This window comes from Tauraco erythrolophus, chromosome 1 (genome assembly GCF_009769465.1).
Source record: "Tauraco erythrolophus isolate bTauEry1 chromosome 1, bTauEry1.pri, whole genome shotgun sequence".
Taxonomy (NCBI): Eukaryota; Metazoa; Chordata; class Aves; order Musophagiformes; family Musophagidae; genus Tauraco; species Tauraco erythrolophus.
The window spans coordinates 128,486,661-128,504,840 of record NC_141465.1 but is presented as its reverse complement, the minus strand read 5'-3'; the positions used below and the strand labels follow the sequence as shown (position 1 = coordinate 128,504,840).

Here is an 18,180-nt window from a genome sequence, read left to right as displayed (position 1 = left end):
ATTGAAAATGGATAATGAAAACTATAATGGAAAGAGCACGTAAGAAATGCAGATACACCGTCATATACCACCGCTATTAAGATGAAATATTGAAACTTGTCTAAAACTCATGGAAAACCTTGAAGAAGGGTCCTTTTGTTTGCAGAGCCCTTTATTCTGTCTCATTAATGAAATTCTAGCCTCCCAAATTACAGCTATTTACTCTTCTTTCCCTGTGAAACACATATCCTGTAATTTACTCAGGATTTTCGACATCATATTTCGAAGTGCCTTTATTTTCTTTTAAAAAAGTGTGGTACCAGTGCCATATCAGTCTCTCGTTTAATCACCTAAGCTCCCTTTTGTACAGAAGCAACTACTTGAATGATATTTTTGCCTTTTGATTCTACTCTCTTTTTTCCTGTAGAATAAACAAGCTTAACAGTCACAGTTGCTAATCTATGAATTTAATATCAAATAATCTTCCCTTTTCTTACAAAGATTATTTTGAAATCTTTTGCATTTGCTGTAGAATTATAGGAGTACATTAAAAGTCCTCTGCTGTTGAATTATTAGGTAATAAATCAGAAGAAGAAATGCAGATGAGAACTTTTTCCTGTTTTATACGTTTTCCTATGTTTTTTGCTGTCCTTACATAAACATCTGGAAGTTAGTGGTTCAAAGCACTGTTTTGGTAACTGTCGTGAAACTTGATTTCTGAGGTATTTAGGATGACCTGGTGAGTAGATGAAAACATTCAGTCTCCTAAGAAATGCTCTAAATATCAGTTAATTTTATTTCGTGTGAGCAGAAGTAAAGGTGGTGTCGTAGGAGGGGGTTGTGGATGAGAAGAAAACCTCCAAGGTTAACTGTGACACTTCCCTGGCAGAGCACTGCTGTTTGCAGTTGCATATGCTTAATTCAGATGCAAATTTGGGTAGAAAGGTGAAATAATCTGTCTTCTGTTTATATACCAGTAGAATAAAAGGTGAAAAAGTATTTTTTTTTTCATTTTATGAAGCATGTTTTTTTTCCCTCTCTTTCTTCTACTAGACTTCCACTGCATTTCACTTTTCCTTTTTTGTCCCTCAAAGCTTGCGATGCCATGTAGTATTGGTTTGGTTTTGGTTTGAAGGGAAGTTGCTGCCGAGTTTTGCGGAGCTCTGGTCCTGGCTATCTGCTGTATTCACAAGAGAGGGAGACCGACCTCCCCAAGCTAAGGCTATGTACCCACCTCTATCTCAAAAATGATGTAGTAGAGTTAAAGTTATGTCTTAAGCATGCTTTTTAAGTGCAGGAATTTGAGATTATGAGATTTTCACACAGGTAAGAATAACTAGGCTTACAGATACTACAAAGAAAATGTATATTAGGGTGCGGAATAATGTCCAGCAGGATTATGGTGGACATGAGGTTCGAGAGCCTCTCCTGATGATGTTCTTACACCCTCGTTCAGTGATCTGCAGTGGCTGCTGTACGATATCCATGAACAAATCCCACTTTTCTATTTCTGTGTTCTTGTATGCGCAAGTACAAATCACTATTTCTCACCTGTTCGTTTGGATAGAATGGGAGGAATGGGACAGTAATGGTGTTCATAAAATTAAAAGAAATCAATTCAGATTTCCAGTCTAGCATGAAAGACAACCTTACAACAATTAGATCTCCAGCATGCCTGCGATGCCTGTGGTAAATGGTTTTTTAAAATTCAATTCTAGGCACCTATCCGATATATTTAGATTAGGAAATATGAAGAAAAAGATGGGCAAATCAAGAGGGCAATTCCCTTCTTGTGTGGCTTTAATTTATGTTGCAGAGCTGCCTCTCTCTAGCTGATGATATAGGTAGTTGTGCACCAAACTTGCATGCATAAATCTAGGTGGAATAAATCTAGGCTAATGTGTTTCCTTAAAGTTACCTAGAAACAAAATTAAAATAGTTCTCAGAGGTGGTAAGTGTTAAGAATTGGTGAAATGCTGAGAGATCGTGGAAGATGGTTTTTCTGTCTTATTCTGCATACATGGCTTGTATTATCCTCCTATTTCAAGAACCCATTTTTTAGCTTTAATATTAAAAAAACCCACCTTGTTTTCTGATAATAAGAGCAAAAAAGGAAGGGGGCACATATCTATATAAAAAAGTGTATATTTTTGGACGTTATCACCAAAGTCTTTGGATGGGAATGACAGGAAGAAGACATCATAGAATTAATTCTTTCCTACATGGAAAAATTATGTCAAATATTTGAAAGCCTCCTTCTGAATTCTAAATAAAATTATTTTAATTTTTACAGTTAAATAAAGTACCAAATTACAGTGAACTTTGTAATCTCGTTAGATCCTTGTCAAGAGTAAAAAGAGAAACTGTTTATACTTTTGATGCGTCGTAGAGATGCATCTCATGGATGCAATTTAAATTTGCTGGGTTTTAATTTTTATCTTTCAAAAAACACACGACCATGTTATCATGACTTGTTACCGAACTCCGTGTCCGTTTCTGGTAGTACTCAACTGATGTTTGCCATATTTTTTTGCCAATTTAGAAATAGCATTTAAAATATTCCTTTAAATTAGACGTCTGTCAAATAATGTTCAGTTTAATAAGGTTTTTTCTTGGTGCTGTATAAATTTTCTTGAGAAAATATGTGATAACAGTATAGTAAGTTTAGGGATTAGAATGTAGCATTTAATATTCATGTTTACCTTCTGAATATATACATTTGTGATACTTAAATGTTACTAGACCACATTTTAGTCTTACAATACTGGGAGTTATCGGACCACTTTCCTGAAAACATCCCAAGAGAAAAGTTTTGACATTTCCATGACGATTGTTAGTCGCTTGTTGCCTTCTGTATTTATGATTTGTTCGGAGGAAACGCGTGCCACAGCATTTTTTATTCCTTGCACTCCTTGTTTGACTGTCAGCCCTGGTACGGCTGTCGTGCCATGCCAAGCAATGTCAAGGTTACAGGGTGCGCATCTGCGTGCATCACGGAACAAACTCATCCTGAGAGTCCATAGTGCGAGATTTAGATGTTCAACGGGATAACCATAAATATCTCTACGGTATCTGAAACGCCCCTTTTGACAGTGAGTTTTAGGAGAAGCATCTCTTAGAAATCAGAGCAGCTGTTACCTGGTGCCATCCCGGCGCAGAGCCGTGCTGGTGCCTGGTGCCGATCTCTGCCTCCCCTCGTTCCAGCCACCGGCTCCGCAGCCTCTCCTGAAAAGCGGGCGAGAGGATAGGAAAGGTGAGACAGAGTCTACAACCACAGCAGGATTATTGTCAGCGGAGATGGATGGTTCCTGTTGCTTTCCCCACGTCGCGGTCGGTGGTTGGCAGCGGCGGTGGGAGCCGTGGGGAGGGAAGGGGCTGGGAGGAGGCTCGGGCTGGGTGCTGGGTGCGGCGGGGAGAGGGATGTTCCTCCCCAGTGCCTTTCAAAATGTTTTCTTCTTTGAATCCCTCTCACTCCTTTGACTGTATACACGTGAGGATGACTGATGGGATACACCGAGTGCCAAAACCGACTGCTTCCCCTTTACCTGCTCTCGTTATCAGATGCTCTACTTGACTAGAGAAGAAAAGAGAAACACAAGGAGGGGAGACAGGGCAGTATCCGCAGGGAAGGAGTAAGAGGCCAAGCAGGACAGGGTTTCCACCAGCCATGAACCACCCGTAGCAGAAGGAGGGGCTGTAGTGCAGCTTTGTGTCTTTGGTTTTACAAGTCACAAGATCATTTTTTCCTTTTTTTTTTTCTGCCTCTCAATCTAATAGAGAAGCGTTATATACTCTTGCAGCACTCTGTGTCTTTAACTCAGTTTTTATATACCTAAGCATTACCTAAACCTTCATTATACTCAAATGATACTCCAGAATAAAGGTGATCATTGTCCTTTTGGCTTTTTTTTTTAGAGACGGCTGCTGCCTCAAATCCCTTGAGCCACTTTTCTTGTTAAAGGACTTTTTCCAGTCCCAGTTCACACTATTTTTCACTTTGTCTTTTGAATTGAAAAGGTGATAGTGGATTGAAATAAGTAGGTGTGTATTTTATTGCTGTATTATACTCTTGTCTTCAAACTAGCACTGTTCTTGAAGGTGTACGCTATGGTTAGGTTAGATCCAAATGAGGAGTATTGACTGTGTGGGCTGAAGTTGGGCTGGTTTTTGTATTTCCCCTTGGTTAAAGCATGCTGCTCCTGATCCTGCAATATGCAGAAAGGCTGCAGAGTAGGCTTTCTTGGCTGTCAGCGAGTGAAAAAATGCTGTTCTGTCTAGTTCCCATGTCTCCTAGCTTTTTTTTGTGGTTGCAACTTTTCATATTGAGATACGTGAATACATCTGTTCCTTAGTAATACACATGTGAAAAGCCAAGAAGATACTCTTAAAATTAGTGACTTCCTTTTGTTGGGCTTCAGTGCTTTTAAAGAGAAACAAAAGCACTTAAAGACGAAACTCAGGTGGTTTGCTTTGTTGTTTCCAGTGGATTAAGTAGTGCAAATGATTTTACGACTCTATGGAAGAAAGGAATACGTTTCAGTAAAAGTCTTGTATGCTTTCCATTGCCACTTTGCATGGTACACGTGCCAATTTGTGTGCTATAAAACAACTGAAATAGGGATTTTAGTACTGTGTATGCATATTAAGAGTGTAACTAAATAGTCTGTAGAAATAATGAGTTTCTTTAAGGGTTAAAATGGAACACCAGTTATTGCAAACAGTTGATTGCATTTGCTAAATCAGTATTTTACTCTTTTATAGAAAATACTAACTTTTGAATATAATATGAAGAGATGAAATTTAATTTTCCATGTTTGGTCACTTTTAGACATATGGTACATAGGCTCCTGGAATTTATTTAAACCTCTTCTTTCCAACAGTAAATCTTGTCCTCATTTTAACAGATTGCTTTACGTGTAGTTGGATCCAGTTGCACAGCCTCCTCAAGAGAGGAAATGCATTGCCTACGGACAAGGGGTGCAAGAATTACGGCTGTACAATAGGGAGTATTTTTCCACCATTATCACTTTTCAGTGGAGATTCTTTTTCAGATACGTAACAGTGACTCAATGAACCAGGAAAGCGTTTACCTGCAAGGTGATCTGGTGGTAGTGGGAAAAGCTTTTGAGGGCTGAAATTTCAGGCGTCTCTGTCCAGAGCCGTCCCCAAAGGAAAAAAAAAGAGGGTCTCCTCCCCATCTTTAGGTTTCATCTGTCAATCACAAAGGGCTTTTGTCCTGCTAGCATATTGATGTGTCGGGGCTTTGGCTGTTTATCATCTTGCTGTCATCCTTAAATGCGAAAGAAAAGAGGGGAAATAGCTTCTGGTTCTCAGGCTTTGAGAATAAACTGCTTGTGGCTGCCGGAGCCCTCGGCATCCCAGCTGCCCTGGGATGCCTTCTCTGGGAACGCAATCGCTGGCAGCGCCGCGCATCACCCGTGTGCCTCCCGGCTCCCGAGGCAGTGGTCAGAAGAAGGCTGATATTGCGAGTCAGATGATGAGAAAGCAGTTGAGCTTCACAGATTCGATTTCTCTCTTTGATCCTGGCATTAAAGTGTCAGGGGCTGCGAGTAGAAGCACAGTGCAGACGAGATTTCCGGCTGCTTTAGCCCTGGTGTTAAAAAGATCCATTCACAAGGTGTACGAATTGGGTTTTATTTTTTGCAGGATTTCAAAACTGTTACATTTCGCCTATGTTTATTGCCAAACATTAGCGAAAGTTTTTTCCTTTCTTATGTAAAATCATTTTTGTGTAAGATTTTTCTTCTGTGTATGCCAAAGATTTGGCAGCTGAGTGACTTACCCTTTCACATACGTTTGAGGCACTTCACATTTTGCAGATGGGCTACTAAAGGAGAAGATTTAAGTAGCCATGGAGTTCCAGTCCAGTTCTTAAATCACAAGGCTCTCTCTCCTGCCTTCCTCTTACAGGACATAATTTAACTTTAAAAAGGGGGCATGGTACGGAATTGCTGTCAGGGAATTAGGGTGGGAAGGAGTATATAAGGAGCTGGATATAATAAGATAGAGTTTTAAACCAAATAAACACTAACTCAATAGACGTATTCTTCATTTCCTTTTTCAGGAGAATCAGATACTTTTACTGTGTTCTAGCTTTCTGAGAGAGTGGGAACCTGAATTTCAGTTTCCTAAGACTCTCTTTTCTTTCTAACCAATTTTCAAAAGAGAACAAGGAAAGAAAAGGAGCTGAACAACAGACTGTGCAACTGTAAATATTTTTTTTTTTTACTTTTTTGTTACTTTATCCAATGTTTTCCTGGGGAACTTTACAGGTCAGTTAGGATTTGACAGATGTACTTTTGTAGTATGATGAAAGTGAATTTGATTTAATACTTTTGTAATCTTATTTCTCTTGTTTTCTTTCCTCTCCTTGGCATAATTTCTTTTTCCCAACTGTTTCCTGTCAGTTATTCCAGTTTTTTGCTGCTGTTCTATTAAAAATGGTTATCTGGTTTTGCTGAGCTGAGGGATATGTCTGCGTAGTTGCTTATTTAATTTAGAAAAATAAAATCCTCCTGACATTAAAGAAAGAAAAGATCTCTTCGAGCAACAGTTACAAAACTTTTAAAGAACAGTCTGCTTGTTTACAAAATGCATCTAGGAAAGGAGAGTCACACCAAGAGATAAATCATAATTCGTAGGGGATGGATTAGAGTTCAGAAATCCCTGCTTGCCATTTAAACGTTACCTGTGTCTATTTGGTTGCCAGAATCCTTTGTGGAGAAAGTGAGCCGTAGTTCTTGCAGGCGCTATTGTGGTCATGAAATACGAGTCCTAAACTGGTAACTCACACTCATCGCATGTTTCTGATTTGACAGCAGTCAGGGCAGAAAATCTCCATTTCATGAAAAGCAGAAGGCAATTACATTGCATTAGAGTCTACATGTTTTGGTATGTATTTTTACAATAAATAGTCTTTCTCTTTATGTAAGGGTTGCACACAATTAAATACTTTACATATATAACTACTGCACGACTTGAATATATATTTGTAGTTTAAAGGCTACATTCCCAAATATGACTTTTAACATATGACATTTATATTTCATTTTAGAAACAGGCATATTTTTAACTACAGGGATTGGAAATACTTGGAATTCTGTTCCTGTGAGCTAATTGCTGACTAGAATAGGAAAATAAGAGCTACTTTGTGGTTAGATGCTTGTGGTCTTTCTTTTGGCTTTTGGCCCTAAGATAAAATGTCAGGGAAAAAAATGGATAATGGTATCAATCAGTGTGTCCTCGACATAATTTGAAGCCTGTCAAATGTCTGCTACTTTATAAACATGGAATTAATCATTCTTCTTCATTCTACCTTCTGCTTACACATTATTTGGTTAGAATAGTATAAATTATGTCATAGATGATTTTCACAGACATGCTTCAATTCATAAAGTCTCAATTTCACAGAAGAAGAAACTACTGTGAAAAACAGCTTTTTCTGTGAAACTGAGACTTTATGAGCCATTTCAAATATTCTGAAGAATGAGACATTCTTTATTCTCCTTTGTATGTTTGCTGTATGGACTAGAAACCATACTGGGGAAAGGTTTCTAGTCTTATATTTTTAGCTTAAATCCTTGCCTCAAACTATCCAGATCTGATTAATGTAATAGAAAACTGTAACTCAGAATCTGACTCTGCTCTTACTACCATTAATATCAAACCGTGGGTCTAATCATCAGGTGGAACTATGTTTCAAAAAGTCAGTGGCAAATTATCAATGGATTTTTAAGAGACTCGAATTTCACTTATGGTGTGAATAAGAGAATTGTGTAAGTGAACAGTAAGTGAGGAAAAACCTGAAGAAACATTAAGTTAAAACAGTCATATTCATGGTTGAGATTTTGCTATAAAGTAAGAATTAATGCATTTTAGGTTAAATTTTATGGGTTTTAAAGTAGGAAGAATACCTTAGGTATTTTGATTAGTAATTTTCTGCTATGTCAGGATACTGTGAGAGATCTTTCTTCTATATAAATTTGAATGAAAGCATATTTAATTTTTTTCAGTGAAACATTGAAGTAGTGTTTAGCCCAGGATCATGCAAATGCCAAAAATTCTGGGGTGATTCCTCAAATACTCTCTTTGAAGACACTTAGAAGAAACAAGGAGATGAATAACAACGTGCATAGTTATTGGTCAAGAATGAAATGTGTCAACTCAATCTGGCTTCCTTCTGTGAAGATAAGAGGCTTCGTTGATTCAGAAGTAATAGAGGATATCATATATCTTCAGTAAGTCTGTAGACAGATTCTCATGTGACATGCTCATAAGCAAGGCCTCAAAGTATGAAAAAAACTCCTACTTAAAACTGGCTGACAAACCTGACTACTGAGTTTACTATCAGAGTGGAAGTATCGTCCAGGGATAATTGGTTCCATCCACAGATTTAATATCAACTCTGTCATCATCCTGGTCGTTGATAAAGTTGTTGAACAATAAGACTCAACCAGTCTTCCAAGATGTCTGGTTTTATCCACAGATTTAATAAATATGTCATGCAAAACAGTTTGGCAAATTGGAGAGATATTCCCAAAATACAGGCTGCAATTTTATGGAAGGTTCTGCAGTTTGGAAGAAAAAATTAACTGTACAGATGGAGCATTTGGAACCTCTTCCTGGGTCACAGCTCTTCATAGGAGGGCTTAGGAGTTTACAACATTTAGGATTACAACCTGAACGTGAGTGGAAGTATCAGGATGTGGAAAAAATCAACTGTAATTAGGTATATAAATAAGAGTACAGCATGCAAGGCACGTGAAGTTACCATTGACCTCTCCTTAGTGTCGCTAATGTCAGCTGGAGTAAGAAAATTCAGAATGTACATGGACAAATTGCGCACAACTCAGAGCAGAATGAGAATGATCAGACATTTATAGGCCATATTCTTGGAGGAACTTAAAATTACTTTAAATGTTTTGTTTAGTCTAGAAAAAGTCTAGACCAATAACAATCTTCTCATGTGCGTAATACTTGTCTGATGAGGAAAAGAGGAATAAATTCCTTCTTGAGTGAAAAATAAAAGAAATAATAGACTAAAATTGAAGCAAGGTAGATGGAGGTTGAAAATAATTATATTAGAGAAATTTTCCAATTTTCTCTAAACAGTGGGATAGTTTGTTCGCAGACAGGGAGATTCCATCATTCCATCGTCTGTCATGGAAGACCAGATTGGACACGAATGGTAGAGCTGCAGTCCTTCTTTCTGATGGAGAATGGACGATAGGAAATTTCTTCTGTTCATACCTTCTGTAATTTTATGTGATTATTCTATATAACTTGTGATATAATATAATTCTCTCTCTGAGGCTGCGTGTTGATTCTGAGCTCGGGAGGACTACTCAAGCGGGCAAGCGTTTGTAAGTGGAGGCTAAATGGGTGGCGTCAAACTAAGATATAAATTTTGATATTTATATTAGATTTTTGAAAAACAATCAGATTTCTGTTGCCTGCAGGAATTGTTCCTGCATAAAGAGTGAACCATCACTCCTTAAAGAGAATCCATTAGAAATGTTATGTTTTGTATATGTCACCTGGGTGCCAGAGAACAGTAGATTGTATTTAGTGGTAGAATTTATGAGGAAAGACTGCTAGCAAAATAAATAGGTCACTGAAGCAGCAAAGATCGGTTATAAGAGGGACATGACATGCTAAGGAGTAACTGGAACACCTTTGTGATTTAGTGCAACATAAACATGTGTGGTAGTCCTCATATACTGGGTCTCTAGTACATGCTTGTATGTATTTATTCCAGGAGTGCAAGTTCTCCTGTAGAAAGAAAGAAAAAGCATGTGATTGTAGCCCAGACCTTTATTTAACAGCTGCTGTAGAAGGTTCTCTGAAATCTTGTCAGTCTTGAAATCTCATCGGTTGTATGATGGAAATACCAAGTAGAATAAGGTTTCTCCAATTATTAATTTCTTGGATTAGAATTTATTTTCTCTCTCTGTTGCTGCTTGAAGAACTAAATAAATAGGTAACTGCCTATAGCATTTGAGGAAAAACTAAATTAATAAAATACTTGAAAGCAGAATGTAGAAATAAATGGAAAAGCTGCTTTCTGGAATTCTGTTTCAAGTTTATTATTTTAATTTTGTAAAGAATAGTTGATAAAACAAGGCAAAAAAGTGATTTGATTTGTCCCTGTTGGTTTGAAAAGTTAAATTTTAGACACAGCTAAAAGTAATCACTCTTAGGTTTTCTGCATTTGTCCCCTTTCAAGGCTGACTTAGTGAAATTGGAATTTAACTCATCCTCTGTTGTCACCCTGTAACACAGACTGACGGGTTACTGATAATTTCTTGCTGGTACAGCTCTTCTCACGGATACAAACAAAGGGTAAGCCTTATGTTGAAAGCTAAACTTTCAAATCTTTAAAGATGTTTGGAGCGTTATTTGTGGCTTCTGATAAGAGTGTGAAAGTTTTCACTGTACTGTGTGTGCTGTGAGATGGTGACAAGGCAGTGTCAGTTTGAGTTAAATCAGCACAGCCCCTCCAAGCAGGACTGATCTAATGAGCAGTATTATTAGAAATAATATATGCTAACATCCTGCTGTAAATCCATTGACTTCGCTGTCAAAATTGTTCAGCATGTCTTACCAAGTGTTTGAGTTTGTTTTAATAACTGATAAAGTGCAGCAATAAATTGTTCAGGTTTCTTACCCAATATCCATGCTTTTCTCTTTGGGTGTATAAGAAACATTTGCTTACATTGCATGTCTGATAAGCTGAAGTTGAAGATGTGATCATTTACAGTGGGTTTGCTGCCTGTGTATGTGCTATCGATTGTCTTTGGGAAGCATATAGTGAATTACCCAGAAGTTGTTACAGTGACTTGCCAAGGGAGTCTGGTGATTTTTTGCTGCGCTTTCGGTCTCTCAGTGCATCCTTAGTTCAGATACATTTGATTCATAGACAGCTAATACTAATTTAAAAATATAAAATAAAAATTTAAAAATAGATAAAAAAACATTGTCATATATTATGCATAATCCCATGCATTTCTGTCTTCTTAAAGTGCACTTGCAATTAAACAGCATAGCAGTGATTAATAAAAATATGCTGAACGTTCCACCTGGCACTCAGAATTACAGATAACACTGTGACTGAGATGTGCGTTTGCACGCACGTGCACCCGTTGAAAAGCAGTTATCTAGGTCTCAGTGAAAGGCATTTCAGAAAAATGCAGCATTTCCCAGGAAGGAAAAAATGGATATAAAATTAGTTTTCTGTTGAGTATTCTTAAATGCAGTCTCATTAAGTGATGTACTCAAAGGTGAAAACGTCTGAGATCCCTTTTGATTCAAATTTTGAGAAAATCATCTGTCATTGGATCTACAAGTACATTTTAAGGATTTAATTTATACTGGTGTATTAATTTATATAAAGTAAACAAGACTTTGGAAAACAACCAAAGCTATGATGGTATGTTTTGAGTTGCAGGAACAATTTGGTTATCCATCTTCCCCTTAATTGTATTAAAAATGTGCGTTTCTATTATTTGCCCTCTAATTGGTATCTCTCTTTTCTTCCTCCTGAAGAATAACTTTAGTTCTAACTATTCTTCGAGTTTAAGCAAAAATATTTTGTATATAAATACCATATTGTATGTGTGTATATACAGAGAAACCCTCTGTTACTTGAAATAACTTAGGATTCCATATTAGAAAAAGATACGGTGCTTTAAATTGTCGTAGCATCAATATGAGATTTGCAAATGCGTTAAGTTCAAGGGTTTTTTTCCAGTCTTTTCTGCTCTCTTTTGTACAGTACTCCTAAAGGAGTTACCTATTTAGAGGAGCTTTTCTTGTCAGGAAGCTGGGAAAGTTTAAACTTCAGTTCTGCTCAAATGATCCTCACCTTCCTGTTAGATCAGTCCTGGAGGTTTCCTCTCCACAAGTGAGATGATCTCCTAGACTTAGCTTTCTCTATCACTTTGTTTTATTTGCAGGATCAGGAAATTAAGGAGAAAAAAAAAAACACACCCTTCTTCAGCATTTCAGAAGCTACCTGATAATATACAGATAAAATGGATTATAGTCTAAAGTGCTTTAAGATATATACAATGGAGGATAATTTTTGGCTTGTGCAAGTACTCCTTGTCACACTACATACCGTTAGACTGCTGGTAAACCCCAGCGGGGTATTTGGGCATACCTCTTACTCTGCCATCATGGAGAGTGAGGTTTTGGAGAATGACTTTTGGGAGCCATCTGCTTGGTAATACTTTTTTTTTTTGCCCCACTTAACTGGAAAAGGTTACCTGGCATACGTGGCATTCATCTCAGGAACCCAACGCTTTCCGTGCTCTGCTCAGCATCCCTTCTCCCGTGCTTGGCTTTTTTCGTCTTACGTCAGATCGAATTTGGTGAAGATACTTTGTTTTGCTTCTTATCACAGCAGATAGAAGATAGATAGAGCCTATTTGCGTTTTTACGTTGAGAAAGGTTTTCCAGAAATCTCTTCTTCGCTTAAGAGTTGTCAAGCACTGTTATTTTAAAATGTGCACTCAAGTGTCCTTTTTAAATAGCAATTTCCATGTGTTTTATTTCACACTGTATAAGGATAACAGCATAAAAGATGAAGACTAGTAAAAGAAAAGAAAGTTTAATCAATTGCATTGTTGGTACTTCAGAAGGCATTGCTGCTTAGGGTTCATTTAGGGTTTTTTTAAGAGTTAGTAGTAAATTTTATTTTATTTTTTTAATACTAAGTGTTGTGGTTCTACAGTGACATTTCCTGACTTTTTAAGAACTTTTTATTTCTGATATTGTTATGCTAACAATAAAAAAAAAGGGCAAGGAAGGAAAAATAAGGACTATTTTAATTTTCAGTTAAAGCATTCTTCACTGTAATTTGTTGAAATAATAGATAAGCACTTTTTTAGATTATTTCTAAGAACTATTTTAAGTGGAATAATACCTGAATTATTTTACCTGCTGTATTAAAAGCAACACTGGAGAATTGAGGTTTTAATCTAACATAATCTCAAGCATTTTCTGGTATGTACGTCTAACAAACATACAGAAATTGCTTAGCTTTCACTATCAAGTGAGCTCTGAAGGCTTTGCGAGTTACCGCTTCAGAAAACCATCTGTAAAGTTCATTAAGGAGATACACAAATGCTGATGGTCTCTGCCATGTGTGAAGGACACGGGATGGGGGTTTTCTCCTGTGCAGAATAACAGGAAATTTCTTTAGCGCGTTACAAGTTTTTTTAGTTTTTTTTCCTTTGTTTTAAAAAGTGATGTCAGTGAGCTCCTGGCTGTGCAACGGTAGAGAGTTACTCGAGCTCTCGGAGCCTTGGCAGTTGTAGTTACTTCCATTTGTATGTGAGTTCTCTTTGCCTCTGACCCGTGTTAGCTTGGTTGAGGCAGAACTCAGAAAAAATGCTCAAGGGCTGGCTGTCTCTCTTGCTACATTTATTTTATTCAGCAGTTAAATCAAGCTTTGCTGAGGTCAAGGATTTTTAAGAGTGACATTGTCCAATACAGTTAATTTATGAACTATTTATCTCACAAAAAAAAAAAAAAATCAAGACCTAGGAGATGATTTATTTTATTTCCAAAATTATTTTAAACATGCAAACAAAAATATGCAGCGCCAACGTAACTGCACAACTTGAATAAAATTCAGCGTTTGAAGACTGAAAATCATCCAGCTGAGCACTGTGCAGACTAAATGCCTGTTCAGATTTTGTATCGATTCTTCCAAGGTTATGAACATACATAGAAATTATTGTACTGGAACAGATCAATGATTCATCTAGTCCTGCTGAGAGGTGCTGGTGAAGCATGCCAGAACGTAAATCATGGACTTGATCAGGATTTTGAGTCTGTCACGCAATGCTTAACCCAGCTGGAGAGCTGGCAACTGAGTACAAATCATGGGTGACTAACCTCCCCCCACCTCCATCTTCCTTCTCCAAAGGAGGCCTCATTCCTTCATTCACTTTAGAAGTCTTAGCGCTAGAAGGCACTTTCAGAAAAATCCATAGCAGAGTGGTGGTCTTCTTGGTTGTGCTTGGCACAGGGAGGCCACTGCTTGTGGGCATGTGCTCCATGCTTGCAAAATGGGGTTGTGCAACAGGAGTGCCCATTAGAGCCAGGCCTGCACTGCAGGACTAAACTACAACAAGGTCTTCTGTACCTGTCGTGCCCTCCCGAGAGGCAGAGAAGGTAGCTCCTCATAGAATCATAGAATCATTAAGGTTGGAAAGGACCTAAGATCATTAAGTCCAACTGTCAACCCAGTAGCACCATGCCCACTAAACCATGTCTTCAAGTGCTACATCTACGTGTTTTTTGAACACTTCCAAGCATGATGACTCCACCACTTCCTTGTTCTCATACCTGGGCAGTCCTGGAAGAGTAGGAATCTGATGTAAGATGAAAAAATGGTAGATTGTACAGTTGAGGGGAAGGGGCAAACTTATATCAAACTACCTTGTAACCGATAATTTAAAAAAACAACAACAATTTTTTGTTAAATAAGGTTCTTATGTGTTGTTAACAAGCAGTTGCCCCTTTCCTCGATGGAAGATGCTTATGTAGTGACCTCAGAAGAGCCGAGAGCTCTGCTTGCAGGGTGCTTGCTTGTGAAGGTGCAAAGCAAACCCCATAGATCTGCTGTAGGTGCAAGAAACAGGAACAGTCTTCAGTTGTGTAGCCAAGTCTTACCTGTCTTGAGTGCACTGAGGTAGCATAACAAGTCTGTGTATGGTTGGTCATGAGTTCAAAAGATGTGTGAGTGACCTTCTCCTTGAAAAACTGATGAAAGTATCTTCAGTTTGATGTAAAACTGATGAAAGTATCTTCAGTTTGATGTAGCGCCTATTAAAATGCGATGGGGAGCAAGTTGCCAAGTAGTCCATGGTGTGGGAGTTGTGAATCCTGTATTGGGGGAGGGAAGAGAAAGAATTTCCCTTTCCTTCTTGGAAGCAATTAGAAGAAAACATTTAATAATGTACTTGAAAGCCTGGCTCTTGTAGGTTGAGGAAATACAGAGGAAGCCGTGTGGAAGTCATCCTGCTGGGGGTCTACTGGGTACTCTGGCTCATCCAGAGCTGGGAAATTCTACAATATTGGAGAAATGAGTGTTGTTGGTGGGTAATGATCTGAGTTCAGGTCATGGTGTCCAGAGAGAGTCATCTGTAAGGCTCAACTGGAGTGCCGCTTACAACAGCACATTTCTGCTCCGGTCTCCGGCAACGGTGTGTTTTGGTGGATATCTGGGGGTACTGCTGCTGGGTGTATGTTATTAGAGACCAGAAATATGAGCAAGTGAATGTTCTGCTTCATTTGAATTGAAGTTGTTGAGGTTTCAAAGCTGCTCGAAAACTTTTGGGTGAGAGAACCTGTTAATCAATGTTTGATAGTGAAAAGATGCAGCACGAGTAGTATACATGTTGATGCCAGACTTGCAGAAGAAATCAGATTTCCCATTAATTCTCTTCCCCATTCCTCTGCCAATTTTCTCTATTTTTTTCAAACCAGATGACTATGACAGTATTTCTTTAAATATAACATTTGGCCAGTGCGTGTCGGCTAGCATGATGTTTGAATGGATTAATATGGATGCTTACTACTACAAAGTTAAAGCTGCCATAAGGTGGATTTTGGTCTCAGAAAATGAAATACTGTAATTAGCACATTTACTGTTAAAATATCTCATATTCACATCAGTAATACAGGATAAAAAAATATTCTTTTAATACTTACTAGTACTTAAAAATTGTTTCTTGTGTAAAAATCAGATATAATTGGGAACCAGGAAATATAAAATAAAAATTCAAACTAATCAATACATTTATGAAATACTTAATCAGAGGTGTTGTATGACTTACCAAGATTGGATTGAACTGAATACTAATTTTATGTTACAGTTAAGAATTCATGAAGTGTTGACTAAGCTTGAGGTGCTGTAAAGATGCACTATATGGATGTTCGTTTTATTGAAAATCCAGTTTTATCACAGGAAAAGTCTTACAGAAGATAGTAGCTCAATACATTGATTTCTTCAGCAGTTTATGACAGGACTCAGTTTTACAGCTGTTTTCTGCCTTGTCAGATTTCATAGATTCATAGATTTCTAGGTTGGAAAAGACCTTAGAGATCATCGAGTCCAACCATCCCTAATCCCCATTAAACCATATCCTCAAGTAGATCATCCACCCTATTCTTAAACACATCCAGGGATGGGGACTCAACCACCTCCCTGGCCAGCCTATTCCAGTGGCTGACAACCCTTTCAGAGAAGAAATACTTCCTAACATCCAGCCTGAATCTCCCCTGACTAAGCTTATGCCCGTTTCCCCTTGTTCTATCACCCATCACTAATGTAAAGAGCCCTTCCCCCACCTCCCCACCATCTTTTCTCAAGTATTTATAGGCCGTAATCAGGTCTCCCCTCAGCCTCCTCTTCTCCAGGCTAAACAGCCCCAACTCCCTCAGCCGCTCCTCATAAGTTTTATTTTCCAGCCCCTTGACCAGTTTAGTTGCCCTTCTTTGGACTCGCTCCAGGAGCTCAATATCTCTCTTAAAGCGAGGGGCCCAAAACTGGACACAATATTCCAGGTGCGGCCTCACCAGTGCCGAGTACAGGGGCAGGATCACTTCCCTGCTCCTGCTGGTCACACTATTCTTGATACACGCCAGTATCCCATTGGCCTTTTTGGCCACCTGGGCACACTGCTGGCTCATATCAAGCCGGTAGTCAACCAACACCCCCAGGTCCTTCTCCGCCAGGCAGCTCTCCAGCCACTCTTCCCCGAGCCTATAGCGATGCTTGGGGTTTTTATACCCCAAGTGAAGGACTCTGCACTTGGCCTTATTAAAGCTCATGCCATTGGCCTCAGCCCAACAATCCAGTCTGTTCAAATCCCTCTGAAGGGCCTCCCTACCCTCGAGCAGATCGACACAGCCTCCCAGCTTGGTGTCGTCCGCAAGTTTACTGAGGGTACATTCAATCACCTCATCCAGGTCATTGATAAAGATGTTAAACAGAACTGGACCCAGCACTGAGCCCTGGGGAACCCCACTGGTGACCGGCCTCCAGCCGGATTTAGCCCCATTTACCACCACTCTTTGGGCCCGGCCATCCAGCCAGTTTTTAACCCAAAGGAGGGTGTGCCTATCCAGGCCAGCAGTTATCAGTTTCTCCACCAGAACACTATGAGAAACTGTATCAAAGGCTTTACTGAGGTCTAGGAAAACTACATCCACAGCCCTTCCCTCGTCAAGCAGGCGGGTCACCCTGTCATAGAAGGTGATCAGGTTTGATTGGCAAGACCTGCCTTTCATAAACCCACGTTGACTGGGCCTGATCACCCGGTTAACCTGTATGTGCTCATTAATAGCACTCAAGATAACCTGTTCCATGACTTTGCCCGTCACCGAGGTCAGACTGACAGGCCTGTAGTTCCCCGGATCCTCCTTCCGCCCTTTTTTGTAAATGGGGGTAACATCCGCCAGCCTCCAGTCCAGCGGAACTTCCCCAGTGAGCCAAGACTGCCCAAAGATAATGGACAGGGGTTTGGCAATGACATCCGCCAGCTCTCTCAGGACTCTCGGGTGGATACCATTTCTTCTGGCTTCAGTAGAGTTCTGTCTAAAAATTGTGACCTATGCTTCGCACACAGCTAATTTTACAGGTGGAGAACTGACTTTTTTTTTCTTTTCTTAAGGCATGATTGAAATTAGGTTTTTGATCTGTTTTTAAAGTTGTATAAAACCAGCACTCGCCAACTTCTTATCCAAGAAAGTGATCCCACTGTTTTGAACTGAAGAGACACGTGGGTATCGGTGATATACCCAGCAGTATATGTAAAGGAACAGTATTGTCAGATGCTACCCTGTGATTTTATTGCAAAAGTGGATGTAATTTGGTAGTTGAGGAAAAGAAATCAGAAATATATTGTTTTGAAGATGAACTAATTCATATGTTCGTGGACATTAGACAGACCACCCAGATCTGAAGTTGCGTTTTACATCTCTTAAATCTAAATGGATTCAACTGAGTAACATCACAGCAGATTCGTGCATCAGAAATGTAGCATTCCTTGCTGAGGATTACATTTGCTTACTCCTGGGATAATTACATTTAATCACTCAAGAACAAAAATGAGCATGATCCTACAATACAATGGACATGATCCTGCAATACAATCTCTTTCCAAC

The 18,180-nt window shown here is 38.8% G+C and overlaps 1 protein-coding gene across 3 annotated transcripts in view; it reads left to right on the top strand.

The window, feature by feature from the left end:
* Positions 1-18,180, top strand: part of TMEM135 (transmembrane protein 135) — a 193,631-nt gene that overhangs the window by 132,974 nt on the left and 42,477 nt on the right. Inside the window, exon 8 of one of the 3 annotated variants that reach the window (XM_086614338.1) lies at positions 8,447-8,455. The exons of the other annotated variants lie outside the window; for them this stretch is intronic. Within the exon in view, the coding sequence (XP_086470464.1) occupies positions 8,447-8,455 (9 nt within the window). The remainder of the gene's footprint in view (positions 1-8,446; positions 8,456-18,180) is intronic. 3 annotated transcript variants of the gene reach the window in all.